Source organism: Cucurbita pepo, chromosome LG05, assembly GCF_002806865.2.
Source record: "Cucurbita pepo subsp. pepo cultivar mu-cu-16 chromosome LG05, ASM280686v2, whole genome shotgun sequence".
NCBI classification, from domain to species: domain Eukaryota; kingdom Viridiplantae; phylum Streptophyta; class Magnoliopsida; order Cucurbitales; family Cucurbitaceae; genus Cucurbita; species Cucurbita pepo.
In genome coordinates, this window is record NC_036642.1 from 10,821,188 (window position 1) to 10,845,503 (window position 24,316).

Consider the following 24,316-nt stretch of genomic DNA (forward strand, 5'->3'; position numbering starts at 1 on the left):
TTCTGCAACCATCGTTAAATACCATCTCATCTTGGATTTCTAGGGTTGTTTATAAAAGCTATAATTGATTTAAATTTTTAATCAATTTTCTGCCTAATTTAATATTCTATTTCTTTGTTTCTCATCTTTTTTTCCCCCTTGAGATCCGATTGAATTAGGGGGGAAAAAACAAGGAACTCCAAATTTTCATTTACTTTTTTTTTTTTTTTTTTAATTGCAGCGATTACCCTTGCCTTGGGAACAATGCGGATTGATGTAGGAGGTTTTGTGGAACTATAAAACCAAATTTCCACTTTAGTTGCCTCCCAAATCCATTTCTTTCCTTGATTGCAAGGAGTCCAGAAGAGTATCTCGATTCGTCTACGAGATTTGGAGCTGCCGTCTTCACCACCAATTCCCCTGCCGGCACAATCTACTATGATCTCTGCCTGATCAAAGCTCTACCATGACCGTTTCCTACCTTCTCCTTCTACTCCTCTTCCTTCTGCACCTCACCTTCGTCCTCCCATGGAAGAAGGAAGAGTTCAGGACCTGCAATCAGACTCCCTTCTGCAAGCGAGCCCGCGCCTTTAAGCCCGGATCCTGTTCCCTAGTTGCCCATGATGTTTCCATCACCGACGGGGACCTCACCGCCATCCTCCTCCCCAGGAATCAGGACCTGGAGAATCAATCCAAGCCCTTGTTACTCGCTCTTTCTGTGTATCAGGACGGCATTCTGCGCCTCAGGATTGACGAGGATCCTTCTCTAGCTCCACCCAAAAAGCGATTTCAGGTGCCCGATGTTATTGTCGACGAGTTTTACACCAAAAAGATCTGGTTGCAGAGAATTTCAACTGAGACTATTGGCAACGATTTGAGCCCCTCTTCGATTGTGTACTTGTCCGATGATTATGAGGCCGTTCTTCGCCAAGATCCGTTTGAGGTTTTCGTTCGTGAGAAGTCGGGTAAGCGCGTATTGTCTCTAAATTCTCATGGTTTATTCGATTTTGAGCAGTTGAGGATTAAGGAAGAAGGCGAGGACTGGGAGGAGAAGTTCAGAGGGCATACCGATACCAGGCCGTACGGTCCCCAATCCGTTAGTTTCGACGTTTCGTTTTATGATGCTGATTTTGTATATGGAATACCGGAACATGCAACTAGTCTCGCTCTGAAGCCCACCAGAGGACCCGATGTCGAGGAGTCGGAACCTTACAGGCTGTTCAATTTGGATGTTTTCGAATATGTTCATGAGTCTCCGTTTGGGATTTACGGGTCGATCCCTTTCATGATTTCACACGGGAAATTGCGTGGAACTTCTGGTTTTTTTTGGTTGAATGCTGCTGAAATGCAAATTGATGTTCTTGGATCTGGCTGGGATGCTGAATCTGGGATTTCTCTTCCTTCATCTCAAAATAGAATCGATACTTTTTGGATGAGTGAGGCGGGCATCGTGGACACGTTCTTTTTTGTAGGTCCAGGCCCTAAGGATATTGTTCGTCAGTACACGAGTGTGACTGGGACTCCGGCAATGCCCCAGCTCTTTGCAACAGCATATCATCAATGTAGGTGGAATTATAGGGATGAAGAAGATGTGGCACATGTCGATTCTAAATTTGATGAATATGATATTCCTTACGATGTCTTGTGGCTTGATATTGAGCACACGGATGGAAAAAGGTATTTTACATGGGATAGGGCGCTTTTTCCAAATCCGGAAGAGATGCAGAGAAAGTTGGCTACCAAAGGAAGACGCATGGTTACCATAGTGGATCCCCATATTAAGCGGGATGATAATTTTCCATTGCATAAGGAAGCAAGCAAGAAAGGATATTATGTGAAGGATGCTGCTGGAAATGATTTTGACGGCTGGTGCTGGCCAGGTTCATCATCGTACCTGGACATGTTAAGTCCAGAGATTAGGTCATGGTGGGGAGAGAAGTTCTCTCTAGAAAACTATGTTGGTTCGACTCCTTCCTTATACATATGGAATGATATGAACGAGCCTTCTGTTTTCAATGGTCCCGAGGTACTTACTGAATTGTTTACATTTATTCCTTGTTCTAAGGTGTTATTCGGCACAATTCTTTTTCTGTTTTCCATTATTTCTTGCATGCCTGGTTACGTAAGCATATACTATCCATCACTGGGATGCCTTTATGTACTCATTATCGAGTGCTCAGCTATAAAAGGCTTGGCTTAAGAATTTAGAGCCTCTTATTTGTTAATTTTTTCTGATAATATATGAGCTATTCAAAACCAAAAGAAAAAAGAAGCAAATGCGGAGAAGGCAAAAGATTTTAGATACATTAATATTGATAAAATTGTTGTTAAAAACTTGGATGAGCGATTGAAACGGATATTAGCTTCTACAATATCAACAAGTTTAAATGCTTTTATCAAAGGGGACCAATAATTGATCCTACCCTTGTTCAAAATGGAGCTCTGGAAGAATATACAGGCAAATTTTGAGGATAGGTGCTTAAAATTGACAACAGGAGAGCCCATGATATGGTTGATTAGGAATTATTAATAATGGTTTTCAAGAAGAAATGGTTTGGAAGGAGATGGATCAACTGCATAAAGGGATGTATCTATGGATCAAAAGATATTGTTTTGAGGGGAGAAGCATAAAGGTATGACTGTCTTTATTGCTAGCCCGGGGGTTGGGGGTTGTGGTGGGAAGTAAACTTGCCTCGTAGGTTGTGCTTTTCTAGTGCTGATAATTTTTTTTGGAAGAAGTTATGGTATGAACTGCCATTTGCATTTGAAGTATGGAGTTTGCTGGATTTTCTATAAGATATTGCTTCCTTCATGATTTGGGATGTCCATTGGCAGGCTTCTATGCAGAAAGTCATTTATTTAAGTCTTCAGTTTGGGTTGTCCTTTAGGTACTTGGCTGTAAAGAAATATTTTTTATTTATAAGAAATAGTTTCATTGATGTATGAAATTTACAAAAAGGAGGAGAGAAAGCCCCAAACCAATGGAATTATGATATACATCTTCCAATTGGTCAAAAGTGATGAAATACTTTAAGAGGAAAAAAATGAATTCAGTTTACCCCAAGGTAAAGCTAGGAGCAGAACGCTATCAAAGAAGACTGAATGTCTTTTCCTTGCTCACAAAAGTTCTATGATTTCTTTTGATCCAAACCGACCAAAAAATGCCCAAATCAGATTCTGCCGAAGACTTTCCATCGTCTTTAAAAGGGTGTCCCAATACGGGTGGAGATAAGAGAGTATGGGGGTCCTTTGGTAGGGCCAACTTCCAATTAAAAACAGACGTCAGATAGTTCCAAAAAATCTGAGCGAAGTTACATTGAAGCCTATTATGAGTGTGAGCCATGGAGGGGAACTTGCATTGAAGCCTATCAGTGGTGTTAAAAGCTAAATGAACAAATTCGCAAATGAAGAATTTCATCTTCTTTGAATAAATGCCAGACCAAATGACCTTTATACAAAGGCAAGGATAATCTGTAGACGGGGAGCAATGCTGTTTAGCAGAGATTTTGTAGTGAAATTTCCAGACTTCTCTAATGGTCACACCCGGAAATCTTCCTCACTTGACTAATGGTTGATGTTTAAGATAATGCTAAAATCTGCCCATTCTGCCACTTCTTTACCTTCTGAACTATAAGTCCCACAAAACCAAATCCTTATTCCACATGTCTTTTACAGTAGTGAGTTGTCTATTAGATAGGGAAAAAAAGCAGTGGGTAAGCTAAATACCAGGGAGAGACCCCCAGCCATCGATCATGCCAAAAAGTAGTGGAAGTCCCATTTCCAATTTTTGTCACCGGTGTTGTGAATAAGAGATTTATGCTTCAGAATTTTTTTCTAAGGATCATTTGATGAATGTAGTGAATGCTACCCGGATGGCAACTTTGGTTCTTTGTACCAAAATTTGCATCAATAATCAGATGCCACAGAGCCCTTTTATCCTTTTGGTATCTCCAAACCCATTTTGCCAAGAGAACCCAGTTTTTGTCTTTAATACTTTGGAGACTAAAGCCGCCATTTTCAAAAGGGAGACGAACTTTAGCCCACTTAATAAGATGCTTATGGAAAGAGTAGAGTATCGTCTGCAATAGGTGCATTAAGTATTTGCTTACCGTTGATGAAAGCCGATTGAAAATCTTTGGCGATGAAAGGATTTCCTTTTTAATCTCTCTTGAAAGCCAAAAAACATAGCAAACTTGTCTGAGAAATCTCGGGTCTTGTCTCCCATATCAATTACGATAAATCCCAACCAAGCAGGTGAAGGATGGGTCCACATCTTCTATATGATTCTTTCTTGGAATATCTGCTGTTTGGGTTCTTTGGAGAAGAGGGCTCTCGTTCATTCTCTCATTCTCAAGTACAATCCCGCTATTGTCATCCTTTGAGAAACAAAATTGGCTTTGGTGGATCGTTACATCATCAAATCCTTTGGAGCGGCCACAAGATTGGGTGTTTGGCTCTTGAGGCTTCCGGATCCTCTGGTGATATTATAATTATGTGGAATGAACCTGCTTTTGAGCTGTTGGAAGTAATCAAAGGTCTTTTCTCCTATTCATATTTCCCTTGCTATCAATACACTTTCTGGTTGGATGGAAAGAAGTAAGAGGCTTATTTTTTTTAATTGTATTGTTGAAGACTTAGTTTTGAGAATACTCATTTCTGACCTAGTGTGATCTTAAGTCTGTCAGGCTTACCTTTTTTTCTTTAAGTTCATATTGAATAAGGACTTCTTCCTTGTCATTTGTTCCTTACTTTTTAGACCATTTATTTTCTTAGCTGTTTATTTTTCATTTATTGTATTGAATAATATATTGTTTTATATTAAAGAAAAAAGTAGTTTGGAACAGGTTGTGCTCTTCTGCAGTTCGCTGTGATGTTATCAAACTAACTGATGTCTCTATCTAGGTTACAATGCCTCGAAATGCTTTACATCAAGGAGGTGTGGAACATCGGGAATTACACAATGCGTATGGATACTACTTTCACATGGCCACTTCAGAGGGACTAGTTAAGCGGGGTGATGGTAAGGATAGGCCTTTTGTGCTCTCACGAGCACTTTTTGCAGGGACGCAAAGATATGGAGCAGTATGGACAGGAGATAACTCAGCTGATTGGGATCATCTCAGGGTTTCTGTTCCGATGGTTTTGACTCTTGGTCTTACCGGATTGTCATTCTCAGGTATGGATTCCTTTGTTGGACGTGGAACTATCATTTGTTTTAGCAGTTATAGTAAGTTGTTTCAACAGGTGCCGATGTTGGTGGTTTTTTTGGAAATCCTGAGACTGAGCTGTTAGTGCGTTGGTATCAGCTAGGTGCTTTTTATCCCTTCTTTAGGGGCCATGCTCACCATGACACCAAAAGAAGAGAACCTTGGTTATTCGGGTAGGATATCATGTACTTCTATCTTTCAAATTTGATCTTTAGGTCATATAATTAAGGGATCTATTGACAAGGTTCTTAACGGAAGTTGTCAACCATCAGAAAGCATGTCTTGTTAAATGTTTTTTAGTTCATATGCAAGTTTGCGAAAAATTCTCAGCCGTTCATGTCAAGTTTGGATTAGTCTACTCAATTTTGCTTTTGTTGGAGCACTGTTTTGTTGTCTCATGATCATGGTTATGATTTAACTAGTATGGTTGGCACCATCAAGTTTTTACTGAGTTTATGATGTAAAATTAACTGCTGGATTTCAATGCATTGAACTTATGAGATCTCAGATACGGAATCCACTAAATCTGCAATTCAATTATCTTCCTTTCTATTGTTAACAAGATGTATAAAAACAGAGGAAAATTAACTAGTGATAGAAATTGTATTTCTTTTTTTATTGACAACTTGTGTTATTTGTTACATTATTACAGGGAACGAAATACAGAATTGATGAGAGATGCTATACGCATCCGCTATATGTTGCTACCTTATTTCTATACCCTATTTCGAGAAGCAAATACAAGTGGTGTTCCTGTTGTACGTCCATTGTGGATGGAATTTCCATCTGATGAAGCTACATTTAAAAATGATGAAGCTTTCATGGTAGGGAGCGGTCTTTTGGTGCAGGGAATATATACCAAGGTAATTCATTTAACAACAAATAGTGGGAAAAGGATGCATTTTTGGTTTCTTAAAGCATAAGAGAGAGAGGTCCCTAGGGTACATCTGTCTTGAAGCTCGAAATGAGTCTTACTTTAGTCCCTTAATTTTAGAAAAGGCTACAATTTAAGCTTTGAGAGTTAGAGAAATGATCTAAATTGGTCCCTACAATCACTGTTCTTTTAGTACTATGGATGATCTAGTGACTGAGCGAATTAAGTGCTCAAGTGGAGAGCTAATGTGGTTGTTTTGTAGTGCGCCATTCTTGTCTTGCATTTGTTTTGTTCTCTTTGCATCCTTCGGTTTTGGCTGGTCATTAGAAACGAGGGGCAGCTTTAAGATGATTCATAGAGAGGAAAAGAAGCATCGAAAACCCATTTCACCTGAAATAAGTTGCACCGACTCGCATGCTTCTTATCTTCAGGTTGCTTACTTAGCATAAAGCTCTGAGTCAACATCCCATCTTAGTAGCAAGTGGGTCTATATACAAGCCAATGAGTGTGCAAGAGGGGGATGTGGGAGCTATGCTATTGGAGGAAGGAGAGAGAGGGAGAGAGACAGGTGCTAGAGTTGAGAGAGGGAGAGAGTCTGAAGCTTTGAAATTGCAGGAAGGAGAGAACTCAAAACAGAAAATACAAATGGACTCTGAAATCATTTGGGTGATGAGGATTTGAGAGAGCATTTTCTTTGAGAAAAATTGGGCTGTGGATATGGCAGAGAGAGTGGTTTGAAGGGGAGTATGGGTTTTGGCTATTGCTCTCTTTCCCCATCCTTGACCTCACCTGAGAAACTTGAGAGAGCATTTTCTTTGAGAAAAATTGGGCTGTGGATATGGAAGAGAGAGTGGTTTGATGGGGAGTATGGGTTTTGGTTATTGCTCTCTTTCCCCATCGTTGACCTCACCTGAGAAACTGAAGGTAAGTTGGTGTAATGACCTGGTTTTCGAAATCTCCAAGCTTAGTTTCAAAGCCAATAGCAAATCTGACATAAACTACGTTTCGAAAGTACAAAACAATATTTGCAGAGTCGAATAAAAACAGTTTACAAAAATACACAAATTTCGAGAAGCAACATTTAAAATAATATGAATGACAAGAAGGAAGACAACTTAACCTAAAGGGGCACCCCTGCAGCTACACGCTGTGCACATTCCCCTCGTCGACAGTGGTCTACACTCCATCTGTAAAAAAGAACATGGAATAAGTATAAAAATACTTAGTAAGCAATCTACTTGTAGGCCCTCATCAAACTTAATCCTTATGATGGTCTCTTAAGTTATGTGCTCATATTCTAACTCTAGTATTAACCAATTTCATGGCTTACCATTTGTGCTAGCCTTGTAAGGCTTATACGTACCTAAACCCTATACACTCCTACTCTAGGGTGTATAGCTAATGCCCCTCATACCATAATGTAGGGTTTGGTTGTACTTAGCCTTTTGTTAGACATTTTCCACCGTCCATCCCTAACCCTGTGCTATTGGCACAGGAGTCAACTCGCCCTATAATGAGCTTGTGGGTAAGTCTCATGTGTATGAGGTAACTAGTGCACTATACGTAGACCAGTACTTTGACCGCTTGCACCCCATATGAATTATCTTTTAGGTGCACCCTAGTAGCATACCCTCTACGACTCTCGGAGCCCCTTGTGGGTGACAACTAACCTCAAATGTATCAAGTAGACCTCAATCATGCTGGGAAAGTTTACGATTAGGGTTTATGCCCCAGCCATCCCTTCTTGATTTGTATGGTCACTCGAAAATGCTTGTGGGACCCAATGTAGGTTCTAGAACTAAGGGAATGTGATATAATTGCTCATGTTCATGCATACTCATTTAGGCTCTCTAGGGCACATAGCATATATCCAAGATAATATTTGGGCAAATAAGGGTGTTTAGTCCCTATAACATACTACCATTCATGTAATGATGTCCAACATGCTCAATCAACATATTTACAAACATACGAGACAGGTTGGAGTCCTCATAAAGTTAGGACTAATCAGAGTTCAAACATACAAGCGGAAGCTTTAAATATAATATTACGCTAAACCAGAAAACGAACAAGTTCCTAAGCTTAACTATATACAACTTGATGAATTGGGTTTTTCATCAAGCTTTCTAATAATACCCATTGTACTTGTCGACCCCTATGAGTATTGCTTAGTGACTACTTGATTGTAGACTTCCTGACTCGATTTTGGGCCTTCAAAGATATTCCAATTCCCACTCCTAAACTGTCCCATTAGGTGAAGAATCATGAAATTCGGTGAAAACAGGGTGAAAATTGGAGCAAAATAGGCCAAACCACACAAAAAAGGAAAAAGGTTGGTTCGGGTTAGATCTTACCGGTTGGGTTGTTCAGCTAGTTGGGTCAAGTCGGGTCAGGTAGACAGGGTCAGGTTGTGCTTCCTTCCTCGCGGGAGAAATTCTCTGCACAGCTTGTAGAAACCAAAGCCCCTCCCTTTTCCTAGTTCTCTCTTTACGTTCTGCCAACTTCACTTCGTCGGCGCAAAACCTAATTCATTAGGAAATTGAGTGAAGCTCTCTAGGTATAGGTATTTTATGAGAGAACTCACCATGTGACACGAGCTCCTTTGCCCGATTCCGAGTGCCCTCCTTCTCCCTCGCAGTTCCTCAGTGGATGATCATAGCATTGCTGGGTGGTTTTGAGTTCCTCCAAGGTGAATCGACGGTTGACTACCTCCGACAACGATGGTTCCACGAGTAGGGTTCTTGATCCAAGCTCCTCTCTTTGTTGTGTTTCTTGTCCAATTGCCTTCCCTTGCTTCTTAAACTGCCCAAATGTGGGCAAAATCAAAGAAGGGCAAAGGAAAAAAAAAGAGCCATGTACCTCAGGGCTTGATTAGGTTCCGTCATAAACCTCCATGGAATAGCAATAGTATGGCCAAAGATAAAAATTGTTTTTGAATTAAGACCGAATTTTAATAAGAGAAATCTCCCAAGCGTCCCAAATCTCTAGAGTTATGATGGCCACAGCAAACGGCCAGTGGCTCCCCAGACCTTCCATCCTTTTTTTTCCCTTCCTTTTTTTTATCTCTTTTCCAACTGTCATCAAACTTTCTCCTTATTTATTTAAAAAAAAGTACTGGTCATTACAGTTGGATTACAGTTGGTGAATGTGCGAGACAGACCCCAGTGTTTTTCTGCATGATATGTCCTAAAGATGGCTTAGATTCATGTGGTTTTTGCCAATCTTCATAAGAACAGAAAGACAAGAAAAAAAAATAAAAATAAAGTGAGGGTCTTTCATGCAAAGAGAGGAACGGTTGAAAGGAAAGACAAGAAAGAAGTTAAGAGTTTCTCATAGAGAGAAGATTGTTGCAGAGAGAAGTGCATGAAGGAGGAGTGGTTGCATAAGTAAATATATGAACTTGAATTGTCATTTTGGAATCGATGTTAGAAAAAAAAGGAAATCGATCATTGAACTTATGAGGACATTAATGGAGCGTTTATTTCAGGAACAATCCAAATCATTTCTTTGACATCAGGAGCTAAGATGTCGCATTGTCAAATTTCAGAGTTAGAGTGAAATTTATTTAGCTTTTAGTTTTTCTTTAACATTTTATAACCTTTAATACCCCCTTTTCTTTAGCTTCATCTAGTTTTTACTTTATTTAAGTTTTATATTCATTGATTGTCGTTTCCTTATGCAATATTATGATGTGATTGGTTCCACTTTTAGGAAGCTAAAAGAGTATCGGTGTATTTGCCTGGAAAACAATCTTGGTATGATTTTAGAACTGGTACTGCATATAAGGGTGGTATCACCCACCAGCTAGAGGTTTCTGAAGAAGGCATCCCTGCCTTCCAGAAAGCTGGAACGATAATGCCCAGAAAAGACCGCTTTCGGCGGAGCTCCACACAGATGGTGAATGACCCCTACACTTTGGTATGTACTTGATACCCTTCCTAGACGCATTCTTTCTCATATTAGCAATGTCATAGTTTTCTAAATTTCAGATTTCCGTCATGCTGTGTGCAAATATGTTTTAAGTTTAACCAGCTAGTGGTTTAGGTGGAAGAAGTATACTGCGAATGTATACACGTTTTTTTTTTTCAGTCTCTGGACCTCGATTAGATCTCTAGTTTGGTGGCTTACAACATTTTTGTATCTTTTATAGGTAGTAGCTCTTAATAGTTCACAAGAAGCTGAAGGCGAGCTTTACATTGATGATGGCAAAAGCTTTGAATTTAAGCAAGGGGCATACATCCATCGCCGATTTGTGTTCTCAGCAGGCAAGCTCACCTCATTGAACGTAAGGCCTAATGCTTCTGCCAGCACGAAGTTTTCTTCCAACTGTGTTATTGAGAGGATTATACTGCTGGGACACTCCGGATCAAAGTCTGCTCTAGTTGAGCCAGAAAATATAAAGGTTGATATCGAACTTGGTCCACTCCACTTCCAAACAGGGCGACGCATATCAGTCCTTACCATTCGGAAGCCGAACTTGTTGATTACAGATGATTGGACGGTAAAAATTTTGTAAGAGTTCATAATTTTCTTTATGATAGAAATGAAAAAGATAGGGTAAGAAAAGAATGGTGTACACTTTGTGGTGCATCCGGTGATTGAAACTGTTGTTCACAAGACTTGAACTAATAGCATTTGGGAAAGCAGACATTAAAAGTTCCTGCTGAAATGTTTCGTTTCTTACCATCCTATGATTTGATTGTTTAAACTTTACAGTTGGCTTTGAGTTTCTCCCGTATGGTCAGATCTTTGGGGTTATTGACCTTTTGAAACAGTACAGAAACAATACATGTGGCGCCATGGTAGAAATTTAGTTATACAGGGATAAGAAGAAAACAGAAGGTAAAGAAACAGTGGGCACCCAACCTTACTGAATTTCTGTTCTCTTGCGAATCTTTGAATGGCATATTAGGTAACAATAGGAATTGGCATCTTCTTGTGGTTGCTGAAAGAAAACAGGGGCAAAACAAAGAAACAGGAAGGGTACTCGAAAAGGAGGCTCCCGCGTATTTGGCACTCAGGTAGCACTCCATCTATATCTATAAGGGCAATGGTAGGAATCTAGGTTTTTTTTTTTGTTTTTTTTTTATTATGACGTGAACTCAGGAAAAAGGATATATGAGTCCTAACTCATAAATGATTCCTTTAGGAATGGATACTTAAGTTGGGAAAGTAGGATATTTGATTTGTAAGTTGCTTGTAGGTGAAGGGTTCATTGGGGTTGGGCCTGATGAGTGTAATTGTTAACATGGGCTCAGGCCCCATTGGTTTGAAATTTGACCACAATTATTACACTAGGTTTTAAGGAGTCAAGAGTCAATATTGAGGGCTTGGAAGGGAAAAGATAAGAAGGTTCGGGGAAGGCAGCAAAGGATGTTCATTTTACCTGGATGTGTGTGTTTTTTCCAACTTTGATAGCGACCCTTCTTGGGGATATGCATGAACCCAGTTGCCACGACCATTTTTTTTTTCTTTTTTTCTTTTTTTTCCCTTCTTTAAAAGGCGGCGGATTGAAGCTTGAGGCACAATAAAGAATATTGTGGATCACGGTAAGGAATATCATCTGCATGGCGTCACTTTCAACTCATCGCCCCCAAGGAAAAAAACAAGAAAACAAAATAGCAATCTTTTTCTATTTTTTAATGTACTTATTAATTGATATAATCTCCCTTTTGTGTATTGAAATGCTTAGGAAATGATTGTGTCTAAGATTAGAGAGAATTTGGGTGTATAATGATTCAGCTTTAATTTCCGATCTGCCTTATCCAGAATAGAACAATACCCAGATGGAAATCATCTTCGTTTTCATTCAACTTTTAAAAGCCTTCCCACCAGCCCTAAAATCCCTGCCCATCGACCTTTCCAAATCGAATGGTCGGCAAAATAGTTCCTTCATTAATATTTTTATTTATTTATTTATTTATTTTGGTGGAGGACATTGGCTGTAGCTTTGATGTAATGCTCGCATGATTTGTGATTATGTTTTTTTTATATATATATAATTTCTATTGAGTCGTTTAATCAAGATTACAAAAATATCACCATAATTCGTGGGTATTTAATAGACCGGTGTTATTTTAAAAGGACAGCCAATCCTACTGTATAATAAAATAGTATGAGACACTGTTCAAAAAGAAATAATTTTAATTAGTGTTATTCCTATTCTATCTTCTTATCAATTGTTCCTTTTTTTTTTTTTTTCCCCCAATTATGTCCTTGCCATAACTAAATGTGAAGAGAATAATAATGATTAAAAATTCACAGCAGAGCAGAAATTGTGCGTTTGGAGGATTTAAGCAGGTGGTGATAAGGTGAGGTGTTAAAAAAAAGTCTCAAGAAGAAAAAAAGGGGAGGGGGGGGGGGGGANGTAGCCCAACGTTTGCGTCATTTTCACTTGGAGAAAAGGTGTGGCCCCCTACAACACAAAATGACCAAAAAAAGAAAAAAAAAAAAAGAAAAGAAAAAAGTGGTAAAATGAAAATGCGTGGGAAGCATCCTCCTCTCCCTCTTGCTTTGTTTGCGTGCTGGTGTGGGTGTGATTACCACTTCCATATTATATTAATGTATATTATGCCTTTTTAGCTGTGCTCTGCTCTGCTCTGCATAATGCTAATTGCCATGTCATCAGCTACACGATATTTAATCTATGATATAACTGCCATTTCTTTCAAGTAAATAAATAAATAAATAATTCTTGAAAAATATTTTCTCTTTACTTTCTCCCTCCAATATACTATGTGTAACAAACAATAACAGTGAGTCAAATATGTATTATTGTTAGTTATGACTTGTGGAAAAAAAATGGGCATGGGCATGTGTGTGGTATGGTGTTAGATGTCGCACGTGCAAAAATTCCAGGGTCAGGGTCAGGGTCGGGGTCAGGGTCAGAGAGCTCAACGCAAGTTATTCAAAGCAAGGCGAAGGCGGATTTATGGGTAAGATGGGAGGGGGGTGGGACCCTACTGCTGACCATTTTGTCGACCGTCAACCTCCCTTTATGACCAGGCACTCTCTTCCTTAGCCGACATTCAAGCACCCCAGCTGTGTGCTGACGCAGGCAGTGACACAAACGCCTAAACACCCTCTTCACGTGTCCATATTCCATTCGTCACTCCCCTCCTCACTTACACCTAAACATTATTATTCATTTTTCCTTAATTAACGTTTTTCCAATATATTACTTGGGACTAAAAAAACAAAGACCATAAATTATTTTATTTATTATTATTTTTAGATTTGATAATGGCGTGGCATGTGTGTTTTGGGTTTGGGTTCTAGAAGATAAGAAGTCACCGAATTGGTTATATATATCTCTCATTCTTCCCCCTCTGTGCTCACCCATTCCTGAACCCAGCCGCCGCTCGCTCATCGGAGTTAGATCAGATCCGGCAACACGCCCACCCACACGAACAGAGCGGAGAAGCAGTTCCAAAGCACCAATCCGATAGCAAATGACCGTAGCTGGGCTCGAGTTACCTCCAGGCTTCAGATTTCACCCTACTGATGAGGAGCTAGTCCTTCACTACCTCTGCAGAAAGTGCTCCTCTCAGCCCATCGCCGTCCCCATTATCAAGGAGATCGATCTTTACAAATACGACCCCTGGCACCTTCCTGGTATCTTTTTCTTCTTCAATTTCTCCCTTTATTTTCCTCTTCTTCTCTTTTCTTCCCTTTTTCAATTTTCGTTTTGCGTTTTCATTCTCCAGAATTGGCTGTCTGTGGTGAAAAGGAGTGGTATTTCTTCTCCCCAAGGGACCGCAAGTACCCCAACGGCTCCCGCCCCAACCGTGCTGCCGGTACCGGCTACTGGAAGGCTACCGGCGCTGACAAGCCCATCGGCCGCCCCAAACCTCTTGGCATCAAGAAGGCACTCGTTTTCTACGCCGGCAAGGCCCCAACCGGCGTCAAGACCAATTGGATTATGCACGAGTATCGCCTCGCCAACGTTGACCGATCCGCTACCAAGAAACCCCACAACTTGAGGGTAACTAACTCTTCACCCCATCTCTGTTTCCGGTTTGAAATTTGAATTTGGTTGTTGATGGCTCCTGTGGGTTCATTAATTTTTGCAGTTGGATGACTGGGTGCTGTGTCGTATCTACAACAAGAAGGGATGCATAGAAAAGCATTACCAATCCACCGACGACAAGGCATCCGAATTCCCAGACTTCGAGGAAGAGAAGCCCATTATTACGATGCCTAGCACCACCAACATGCTACACCTCCCAATCCATAACAACCAATTGCATATGGACACTTCGGATTCGGTGCCCATAATGCATACCGACGACTCCAGTGGCTCCGATCCGGTGACATCGCCGGAGGTCACGTGGGATAAGGAGGTCCAAAGTGAACCCAAGTGGGGTGGAGGAGCACCAGACTTTGACTTTTTCCAGTTCAATTACATGGATTCTTTCTCCATGACTGAGGACGATCCATTTGGAAGTCAGGTTCCGTTCCAGATGGACCATCTGCCGCCATTTCAGGATATGTTTTCGTGTTTACAGAGGCAGATTTAACCACACCACCACCGCCGCCGCCGCCGTAAGGGCATGGACTAAGGGGTTGCATTCAACCCCATTGCCAGGCTTCCGCTTTCTACTATATATAACATAATATCCATATTTTTAGCAGATTCTTTGATGAACCCAAAACCAATATGCCCAAAAGTATTGTGATGTCTCCTTTTTTTTGCTGGAATGAAGAATTTAGTTAGAAGAGAATTGACCGACCTCTGCTTCTAGAGTTGACGACCTTCATCATCCTTATTCGAGCCCCTCTCATTCAAGCCTCGTATAATCCCAAGGCTGCCTGCAACTGCGACAAACCAAATGATGCTGCTGCACCAGACATGAATGAAATCAGATTGATTTTTGTAATTCCAAAAGCAGAATTAATAAATAATGTCAGTTCCAATTCTATTACTGCACTTGGTAAATCAATCCAAGTGTATTTCATGTTACATTACAAACAACTTGTTCGGTTGCTATGATTGTTGTGTGTACATACATTAGCTTTTAATACAAATTTTATCTATATCCTATTGCCAACTCCAAGGACTTCTCCTGAAACACTCCTTTCAGAATAAGATCTCTGATCATGTATCTTCACAAGCTACCAACACTAGACTTGGGCACCCGATCACAGTTGGCAGTAGCCCATCCAATTGCTTGCTTCTCGTTGTTGTACACTACCATCTTATCTTGCATCGAAATATCTGTCAACCAAACCCCACACAAGATGAGGCTTCTTTTTTTCCCTTTTTCTCTTTAATAAAAGAATAATTTTGCATGGCTATGACGGCATTCGTTTTTATGAGAAATAACATGCAATGCATGCAAAATAACGTACGTACCACCAATGATATTGGAGTTCTCAAGCCCAACTTCACTGCCGTTCAGAATTCCCAAGCAAACATTCCCCTTGGACTGCCAATCCAAAACTTATAAGTTAAATCATTCAACTTATAAATTGTAGTTGTAGAGGGTTGGAGCTTACCGATATTATAAGATAACTTTCCATTGGCATTTCGAACACTGCTTTGCTTCTTCTACCACTGGAAAAGCTCAATGCCAATGGCTTGAAATATTTTCTCACATCACGTAAGCTTTTGAATGGATTCCGCCCTCTCCAGCAGAGCGGCAGCGTGTCATCATCCTTGGCTTCTCTTAGCGGTTTCCCAGTTAGTTCTCTATTCAACTACAAGAACAGTACCAACATGAACTAAAGAATCATTGAGAAAAAGAATCGAAGGTTTTTTTTACGGATGATTTACCAAAGATGTTATAATTTGATAAGCCTGAGCATTGAAGTATGTGTAAGAGCTCCCACTGTCAAAAACTACGAAGAGGTTTCTGAGTCCAGTACTTCTTCCATTGAAGAATAGGTCCCCAAACCCAGGGGAGTAGTGCTTCCTGATACAATCACATAGAGCATGTTTCGTGAGATTAGGAGTCGACATGAATCATAACAAGATAAATGTATGATCAAGGTAGGTTACTTACGGGTAGTCCCGTGACATGGGCGTCCAAGCTAAGCGATACGGATCATAAATATCATCCCCAAAGAAAAGATATCCTCCTCCTTTGCTGCTGAAACAGTGACCAACAACGTTACGGACAATGCCCTGATTGTGCAGCTGTGAAACAATGCTTACTGCTCCCTTTCCAAGGCCAAGTACTCCATCCATGGGGTGATAAGATGATGATCCAGGATCTTGATCATAACCACATCTGAGTGTAATCAAATGAAACAAAACTCAGTACTACAGATTCAAATAGCTGACATGCAACTGACTCTACATGCATTTTATTTAACCACACGAACCGGAAACTACGGTTAGAAGCACACCGAATATAAATCTCTCGTACTATATAGTCTTTATTGATGACTGTTGAAAATACTAATCAGAATCATTCTGTCACGAAATCTAGTGCCTGTTGCGACCTTAATTATCTGGGTTCTTCATGAATACATATGTTCCGTTTTCAGCATAAGCTCTAGCTTTACATTATGCTATCCGTTGTGTTGCAATATCAGGAGTTCGCCAAAAGAAAATATATGGCAGCATGAAAAGGTGTTTATTTTTGCATAGCTCTCATGTATGGTTTTAATTGGAAAACGCAAGGTTGGTTTAGGTTGCCAGGAACTCAACAAAGTAATTTGATTAAGAAGAATAACTGAGGCAGTCAAGCGGCTTACCCGAGGGTCAAACGGGGTCTAATTGGATCCCCATTGGTTAAGTTGAGAGGAAAAATATCCCTGACAAGGACTCCAAGAGACGAACCTCCATCTGCATACTCAACCTCGTAGTCACATTGATCTGGGTTCTCACATCTGTGGTCAATAGATGAGTGCAAGGACATACACAGAGGGTCCTTACACGGGACAAGATCGTTGCTTGGTTGATAGAGCGGATGAGGTGTCTGAAAGGGAAACAAGGTCATCAATTTGATACATTCAATCTCAACTCTCAACACCAAAAGAAATGACAGAAGCAATAAGCATATCAAGAAGAAGAATATTGAGGAGACTTCAAATAAAACATACATTCAAAGATGGGAATTCAGATTACTTGTGATGAGAACTAACTCAACTGAAGCCGAAGGTGTAGTTTAGTAACTTTCTTCGTTCATTTGGTCATCATATTTTCAAGAATACCCTTGCAATGAACATTAACTGCTGAATCAAATAACAATTTACCTCAGTGCACTGCTGACATGGAGCGTCACATTGAAGCCAAGTGAGGTCACTACCGGTGTCAGGATCTAGAAAGTAAGGCTTTGGAGGCTGCCCTATAAAAAGGGTAACGTTATAGAACCTGAAAAAGGATACAAATTATATGATCTCAAACACATTGATGAAAAGAATTATTTATGCTCTGATAGTAAAGAAAGTGAGCCTCAACAAGAACAGAGATATATATCTTCAAATGGGTCTTATTATAGAAACACTTCTTTTGGGGATGTGTTCCTTTTCTTCAAAATTAAAAAGCCATTTTGAAAAGCACTCATAAATACACCTCAAATGCAATTGTACAGAAACAGAATAAGAACTTAGGGCAGAAAGTCAAAACATGGGAAACAGAGTCTCGTAGTCTTCTCAATTCCCATTTAACACGGGGGGAGAAGATACATTAAGATAAGATTTGCAACGGCCTTCCAAACTCCAATTCCCATTCTTTTCCAGGTTGTTACAACACACTAAGATAAACGACATCAATGTGATACTAAGAGGCATCACAATCACATTGAACTCCCTTTTCAACCACTTCCGTACTTCGAAACAGTAGAGTAAAATCGAAATAGGAAAAACAAAAGCTGAAACATGGTGGAGCTGTGAGCAGAGTTGTGGCTTACCCATTTGGAAAGACGTTCCCTTGAAGAGGCAGCACAATAGAGGATGAAGGAATCGAAGAGGATGCGGATGCGATCGGCACCGACAGAGTTGGCCTCCTCCTCTCCCATAGCTTATCCTTAAAGAAGGAAGAAGCTGAACATGGAGCCAAACAGCTTATGGAGAACACCATCGGCACCAATATCATCAATACCCCTTTCCCCATGATTCGACAATCGAAGCCCATATAAAATCAGTTTCTTGCACCCTTGTTGTGGGTTCGGGACATCTCTAAGGAATGGAACCAAAACTTGAAAAATGGTTGATGGAATTTGTGGAGATTTGGTTGTGGTCTCTTGGGCTTGGAGTTTTTTTCTTTTTTTCTGTTCTGTTTTGTTTCGGGACCTGGATTCATATAAGCTTATTACCTTCCTTTTCCAAGGGTTACACTAGACCTTTTCTACCACAATTTCGGTTGTCTTATAATAAATATAACCTTCCTATCCCGCCAAGAATCACATCTTTCTTTCGCAACATTTTCATGGATTTGTTTGTTATTCTTTTCCCCCGCTGAGGAGGAGACTTCACGAGAGGGATTCTTATTCTTTTCCTCGGGCCCTGGATGATAGATGGCATTGCTTTGTGCCATACAAATCATTAATTGCAAGTATAAGGAAATCGAAAGGAACAACCACAAAAGTTCAAAAAAGGAATGGGCTGTCTCTTTAGCTTTCTTCAAAACGCATTCTTGCATGATTTTAGTATTCCTGTCTTGTAAAAGATAGAACACAATAGGACTCCCTACAATAAAAAGATGGGTAAAAGGGAGCGGGGAGGGCATTACATCAATGCTGTTAAGTGCTATTATTCCTGCTCGTAATCAAGCCATACAAAGTCCATAATTGACATTGAGCAATATTTAACTACTGAGTGGTTTAATGTCAGGACCACAAATAGCAAAGAAAAGATCAAAATGTAACACAATTATAGAAAAATCAATGCTGCTATAAACTTTGAAGCTCATTGTCACAAAGCACAGTTGGTCTGCAATCAAGGTGAACACTAGAGATACTTCCTCGCAAGTGCACGGACTTTTGTGTCGAAATGTGAAGATGTGATGCGGGATCCAGGCAAGTAGAGGGGATTAAGTATAGTCTGCAAATTCACAAAGCAATTTGGAATGGATAAATAATATAAAAATATTCCACAAAATTTAATCACTCTCGTCAAAATCTTTGCAACAACAATGTTACATCATTCACTAAGTTTCAAATATAGTACAGAGTAGACTAACGGAGACCAAACCAAAGTGCCAAACCTTTTATCTAATGTAGTGCTAAACGTGAATTAAAGGTTTTGAAATCCTAACTAGATGAAACTTACAAAACTTGATAGGAATACCAACTAACAGTGCACTAAAAAACCAAAAGAGAAAATAATAATAAATGAAGGAGAGGAGTCACAGAAGTTCTCGTATAGGAAACTCAATCTAGAATAATCAAGGAAATATTTAATTTCATTTGCAGAATAGCTGATTAAAGGCATACCATACATTGATTGGTAAACTTTTTCCAACGGAAAAGTACGTAGTGCTGGGGATGGGTGGTACTCCGGATCATACTATTATGACAGCAGATACAAATCAGCAGAACAACAATTACACTCCCCTCTTGACACCACTTTCTTACCATTCAAGAAAGCCTCAAGCATTCAAAGTTTGATTGGCTAATTGAATCATATATCAGGAGAAGATGACAGACAAGTCGGGAAATCTTTATCACTAACATTTTGTTCAATGTGATGTAATCAAGTTGAGCATAATGCTGAAGTACACTGTTAGAGGATATTAAATCTTGGTATGTTCCAAACATAGCTTTTCTACAAATAGTTCTTTCAGCAATTAAATTATGATGATGAAATCTTAACCCATTAGATTTTTTTTCTTCATATATCTGTGAGTGTCCGGACCCTCTTAAGTGCACCTCAACAATTTCATGGGACAAACACGTAAATCCACTCGATAAATTATTAACAATATTTTGTAACTTTACTACACGATTTCAAATCATTCTATCAATTTTATTTCCAAAAGCCAATTAATTTCCCTAGAAGAAATAGGTCACAATCCTGTGCTACAGAGACAATAATAACACATTGAAGGAATCTAGAGGAGCCATGAATCTAAGCATCCTGACACGACCAAACAACAAGGGATCCAAAAAATGAACCATCCTTGCCACCCCTATCTCAAGCCTCATGCAAACTCAAGATGACAACCTGAACTCATAACAAATCAACCACTTACTCTTTTTGGTCAATATATACAGTTAAGACTCAAGGGATACAATTTATTTATTTATTTAACAACTGTACCATTCAAATGTCAAAATTCAGTATATTTGAGGGAAAAGAATGAACTCTATCTAGTGGGATCTATTCAAATGAGGTACAGTTCACTCAACCTAAGTAATATACCATAGTAAATCAAGCATTACACCTTCCAATATAGCAATAATAATAATAATAATACCTAAGAAACATGTCAAACTTACCTTTATGTAAAGCTCGTGAACCTCTTGAAAAAAACTCTTGATTCCATCATCATTGCGAGAGTCATGAAGTAACATCAATCGCGTATGTAGTGAATAGTCAAAGAAAAACCAGAAAAGGAAATAATAGGAACTATAAACTGAATTTAATCTCTCAAATGTATATAGAATTCCAGAATCATAGTACAACATTGATCCCATTACAATGAAAATGTTTGCCTGCTATATCTTAGAAAAGGATTGGGACCGTTTTATCAGTATAAATACTTCAGTAATGCAATCGGGGTGGTGAGGGTATAGATTCTCGAGAACAAATATTGGACCGGGAAAAAAAAAGAGAAGGCAATCATTAATTCTTAAAACCAGCATTCTTAAGACCAAAGACCAAAGAGGCTCTTTTAAAAGTAAATAAATTGATGAAATTTGACTCAATTCCCATCACATTGTTCCCGAAAAACCCCCCTCGATATTAAAGGATATGGCCAGCGGTTACATAAACAGACACCACCAGATCATTGAATCTATCGACTGCTTTCAAGAACCTGCAAAAAACGCACCAAGAAAAAGAATCTAAAGGGAATTTCAAAGGAAATAGAAGAAAAAAGAGGTATCTCGATGATCTAATAATAAAACTGAAGGAATAAGACCTCACATAGCACTAGTAGTCCATGCCAGGTCTTGAACAATGTCAAGGGACGCGTGCAATATAAATTGATGCAGCTGAGCAGAATCCTCTCTCTTTCATGTCAAGCCAAAAAGATGAGCGACCAATGACAGTCAAAACTAAAGTAATTAAAGAACCAAAATGAAATCATCTTTTTTTTCTTTTCTGGCGATCTCGTGAAGGAAAAATGCGATCTAAACGTGAAACGATAGAAAATGAAAAAGAAGGAAATACTTTAGCAGCAGATCCGACTTCAGCTTCATAAATAGGGATGTTGTTCCTACTGACGATGATGAAACAAGCTGTGGTCGCCATTGCAGAGAAGCAATTCGAGAAGTTGCCGGCGGTGTAAGATGAGAGAGAGAGAGAGAGAGAGAGAGTTGAAGCGAGGGAGACGAGTTGGGTTGGGCTTGGGTATTTCTTTTGGGCTAACTAATTGCTAAAGCTTCTAACTTGCATGCAGATATGTTTAGATGTAACTTATTTAGAATTTTCAACTTTTTACTTCCAAAATTTTGTTTTGAAGGATGGAAATGATTGTTTTTTTTTTTTTTTTTTTTCNAAAAAGGTAAAACAGCCTAGCATAATGAGGAGAGAAGGTAGGGATTTTAAAATAAAAAATGATAAATTTGAATTAAATAAAATATAATATAATTATAAGATAATTAGATACTCTTAGTTTAGTATTTATATTTGAGACCAAAATAATTAGATAATTTTAATTATTAAGTGAGTGGTTTAATTCATTGCGCATCTAAATTAATAATGAATAAAATAACACATTTAGCATCTAAAATCATAAAAATTCTAATAGAAACAAAATGCCAATAAAATAAAATAAAATAAAATATTTACGCATGAACAAAGTTTCACATCGTACTAAATTATATTACGGATTGAGATCATATTATAAAATTTGATTTAAGCTATAAAGTTAGTTGTAGAATATATTTTATGTATATAGGGTCTAGTAGATAGCTTGTATCCTACTCCATTAATGGATATTTGACTTTGGATCCCACCTTTATTTCTCATTTTTAATAGATCTAACAAATCAACTACCTAAAATTTATGTAGTCCATGTCATATTCGAAGGACAACCACAAAACAGAAAGACTCAGAGCTCCCAAAAAAAAAAGAAAAAAACCATCTTCTTCCTATTCCCATTCTATATTTTCTTCTTATTCCAGCTTTTTTGTCCGAGCTGTCTCCTATTTTTGTCTCTGAATAAGCTTCAGAGCTTCTCTTCCCTGAGCTTCTTCTACCCTTCTCTTATTCTCTTCAAGCATTCTATCCACCTCTTCTCTCTCCTTCCGGGCCTGTTCCTGCCAAATGTTACATTCAACAACATCATACTTCAATTTAACAGGAAATATAGACAGAAATTTCACCAAAAAACGTGCATATAAACATTAGTACGAGGACTTTTAGGAGGACTTTTAGGAAAATCAAAAGCAAAGCTACGAAAACTTATGCTCAAAGTGGATAATATCGTATCATTGTGGAAGTCCGTAATTCCTACACCTCCTAGCTATCCCCACTACCTTCCATTTCACCAGATTCACCGGATGGACACACCCCCTCATCCATGCCACAACAACCACTACTAGTCATGTAGGCAACACGGCAAAAGACATTAGTTTATGGTGTAAGCAAGCATGAGTACTGATGGAAATGGTTAGTGATCAAGCAATAAATGGGAGATTAGAATTCTCAAAAGCAACTGTATTTTAAAATCTCTGATGAAACCAATATCCCTGGAGAAGTGATCGCAAATCAACTCCTTGTGTTTACTTTGTCCAAATTGTATGATCGCAAACTGTATTTTTATTACCCAAAGTAATCTCTTCTAATACATATGATGAGTATCAATGTGCACTTGGCGTTGTACAACCATAAAATGTAGCAAAAAGAATAGGAAAGAAAATGGGTACCTCTTTCAGTCTTCCAGCCGTGAGGGCGGCTTCTTTCTCTTTCTCAAGTTGCAGATCAACATCATCAAACAATTTTTTGCGACCTTCCTCTATTCGCCTTTGTATTTCTAATTTAACCTCTTCAGAATTTAACCTTTCAGCAACATTCTTCTGAATTAGTTCTTCCATCCTCCTACGTGCATCTTCTTCTAACTCCTCTTCTAACTCTTCTTCTAACTCCTCTTTTAAATCCTCTTCTAACTCCTCCAACTCTGCCTTATGCCTGTACATGGCGCTATGTCCATCTCATTTATTTAGTACATACGAAGCTTTGGGGCCAAGACAGTAAAATAAAGAAGACAAATGCACAAGGAATCATAGTGCTTCAGAAGTATGCTTACATTTTGCTTGAACCAAGAAGTGCAAGAAAGAAAGCGTTACAAAATGATGGGCCAAATCAGAACCAAGAAGTGCAAGAAAGAAAGCCTCACAGAATGCGCATCTCTAACTGCACCACCTTTCTATTTATTTACAGTTGTTAGCCGTTTGAGAGCTAACTTCCAGAAGCTCACTCTTATTTTGTTTGATTTAACTAAATATCTTCTACCCCTTTGTTCAACTGCTTCCATAAGCAAATTTGGTTGTGAAACGGTTGTGTTCTCTATCTTTGCAAACAGGCGTTTTGAACTAAAGCATGGAAAGAAAGGAAGGTAGGATTTGGGATGAATACAAATACATATGATTTTACCTCTAATGGTCAAATCAACAAAATTCCGACAACTTTTCAGATCGAGTTAACGACCCTGTCTCAATGGGCAAAAAAGTTCCTATGTTAACACCTATGGATTTTGAGTGCAAAATGGCCCGGAAGCGAAAGTGAAAAAAATTCGTATTTTCACCATTTATATGTGTAAGACACTTGAACTTGAGCGTTTCCTTACAGATTCGTCGAAAAACATCGAAGGAAACAAAGGTTTTTCACATAGTGATTCGGGTGCCTCCACGAGGGTCTTTTCGTAAGGGTTGAGGTTGTGAAGTCTTTTCGACACGAGTAAATGTTTTTTTTCTTGCATATTTTCAGCTTAGGACAATCTTTAGTGGATATGGTATGATACTAAGACGAGAAAACAACTTTTCAGATCGAGTTAACGACCCTGTCTCAATGGGCAAAAAAGTTCCTATGTTAACACCTATGGATTTTGAGTGCAAAATGGCCCGGAAGCGAAAGTGAAAAAAATTCGTATTTTCACCATTTATATGTGTAAGACACTTGAACTTGAGCGTTTCCTTACAGA

At 39.0% G+C, this 24,316-nt stretch overlaps 5 protein-coding genes across 5 annotated transcripts; 2 read left to right on the top strand and 3 right to left on the bottom strand.

Annotated features, from left to right (window-relative positions):
* Positions 1-104: 104 nt before the first annotated feature.
* On the top strand, positions 105-10,791 carry LOC111794593 (probable glucan 1,3-alpha-glucosidase). Its single transcript, XM_023676644.1, has 6 exons — positions 105-2,005; positions 4,882-5,155; positions 5,224-5,359; positions 5,839-6,049; positions 9,772-9,978; positions 10,211-10,791. The coding sequence occupies exons 1-6, from the start codon at positions 446-448 to the stop codon at positions 10,574-10,576; spliced, it is 2,754 nt and encodes a 917-aa protein (XP_023532412.1). The 5' UTR covers positions 105-445; the 3' UTR covers positions 10,577-10,791.
* Positions 10,792-13,313: 2,522 nt separating this feature from the next.
* Positions 13,314-15,049, top strand: LOC111795504 (NAC domain-containing protein 2-like). Its single transcript, XM_023677967.1, has 3 exons — positions 13,314-13,674; positions 13,767-14,044; positions 14,133-15,049. Exons 1-3 carry the CDS (start codon positions 13,512-13,514, stop codon positions 14,577-14,579), a joined length of 888 nt encoding a protein of 295 aa, XP_023533735.1. The 5' UTR covers positions 13,314-13,511; the 3' UTR covers positions 14,580-15,049.
* On the bottom strand, positions 14,999-18,332 carry LOC111795503 (aspartic proteinase Asp1-like). Its single transcript, XM_023677966.1, has 8 exons — positions 17,919-18,332; positions 17,263-17,380; positions 16,762-16,985; positions 16,065-16,292; positions 15,836-15,974; positions 15,559-15,759; positions 15,416-15,488; positions 14,999-15,277 (listed from the first exon to the last, which is right to left on the bottom strand). The coding sequence occupies exons 1-8, from the start codon at positions 18,140-18,142 to the stop codon at positions 15,168-15,170; spliced, it is 1,317 nt and encodes a 438-aa protein (XP_023533734.1). The 5' UTR covers positions 18,143-18,332; the 3' UTR covers positions 14,999-15,167.
* A 403-nt stretch (positions 18,333-18,735) lies between these two features.
* Positions 18,736-21,500, bottom strand: LOC111796226 (transport protein particle 20 kDa subunit). Its single transcript, XM_023678983.1, has 5 exons — positions 21,343-21,500; positions 21,097-21,182; positions 20,925-20,986; positions 20,448-20,533; positions 18,736-19,050 (listed from the first exon to the last, which is right to left on the bottom strand). Exons 1-5 carry the CDS (start codon positions 21,421-21,423, stop codon positions 18,958-18,960), a joined length of 408 nt encoding a protein of 135 aa, XP_023534751.1. The 5' UTR covers positions 21,424-21,500; the 3' UTR covers positions 18,736-18,957.
* Positions 21,501-22,106: 606 nt separating this feature from the next.
* Positions 22,107-23,356, bottom strand: LOC111796236 (uncharacterized protein At1g10890-like). The gene is made up of 2 exons (XM_023678994.1): positions 23,043-23,356; positions 22,107-22,433 (listed from the first exon to the last, which is right to left on the bottom strand). Exons 1-2 carry the CDS (start codon positions 23,310-23,312, stop codon positions 22,320-22,322), a joined length of 384 nt encoding a protein of 127 aa, XP_023534762.1. The 5' UTR covers positions 23,313-23,356; the 3' UTR covers positions 22,107-22,319.
* Positions 23,357-24,316: the final 960 nt, after the last annotated feature.

What these genes read in the sequence shown, in the direction of transcription:
- LOC111794593 (XM_023676644.1), top strand. Translation starts at nt 446, where the DNA reads ATGACCGTTTCCTACCTTCTCCTTCTACTCCTCTTCCTTCTGCACCTC. An exon ending in TACCGGATTGTCATTCTCAG is followed by an intron (nt 5,156 to 5,223) that starts GTATGGATTCCT and finishes TTGTTTCAACAG; the next exon opens with GTGCCGATGTTGGTGGTTTT. An exon ending in TGAATGACCCCTACACTTTG is followed by an intron (nt 9,979 to 10,210) that starts GTATGTACTTGA and finishes TATCTTTTATAG; the next exon opens with GTAGTAGCTCTTAATAGTTC.
- LOC111795504 (XM_023677967.1), top strand. Translation starts at nt 13,512, where the DNA reads ATGACCGTAGCTGGGCTCGAGTTACCTCCAGGCTTCAGATTTCACCCT. An exon ending in CGACCCCTGGCACCTTCCTG is followed by an intron (nt 13,675 to 13,766) that starts GTATCTTTTTCT and finishes TTCATTCTCCAG; the next exon opens with AATTGGCTGTCTGTGGTGAA. An exon ending in AGAAACCCCACAACTTGAGG is followed by an intron (nt 14,045 to 14,132) that starts GTAACTAACTCT and finishes TAATTTTTGCAG; the next exon opens with TTGGATGACTGGGTGCTGTG.
- LOC111795503 (XM_023677966.1), bottom strand. Translation starts at nt 18,142, where the DNA reads ATGGGCTTCGATTGTCGAATCATGGGGAAAGGGGTATTGATGATATTG. An exon ending in GGGAACGTCTTTCCAAATGG is followed by an intron (nt 17,381 to 17,918) that starts GTAAGCCACAAC and finishes ATCCTTTTTCAG; the next exon opens with GTTCTATAACGTTACCCTTT. An exon ending in GAACTCCAATATCATTGGTG is followed by an intron (nt 15,278 to 15,415) that starts GTACGTACGTTA and finishes TTTGGTTGACAG; the next exon opens with ATATTTCGATGCAAGATAAG.
- LOC111796226 (XM_023678983.1), bottom strand. Translation starts at nt 21,423, where the DNA reads ATGGCGACCACAGCTTGTTTCATCATCGTCAGTAGGAACAACATCCCT. An exon ending in AAGTCGGATCTGCTGCTAAA is followed by an intron (nt 21,183 to 21,342) that starts GTATTTCCTTCT and finishes TTGACATGAAAG; the next exon opens with AGAGAGGATTCTGCTCAGCT. An exon ending in TTCACGAGCTTTACATAAAG is followed by an intron (nt 19,051 to 20,447) that starts GTAAGTTTGACA and finishes GTGAATTTGCAG; the next exon opens with ACTATACTTAATCCCCTCTA.
- LOC111796236 (XM_023678994.1), bottom strand. Translation starts at nt 23,312, where the DNA reads ATGTACAGGCATAAGGCAGAGTTGGAGGAGTTAGAAGAGGATTTAAAA. An exon ending in CGGCTGGAAGACTGAAAGAG is followed by an intron (nt 22,434 to 23,042) that starts GTACCCATTTTC and finishes AACATTTGGCAG; the next exon opens with GAACAGGCCCGGAAGGAGAG.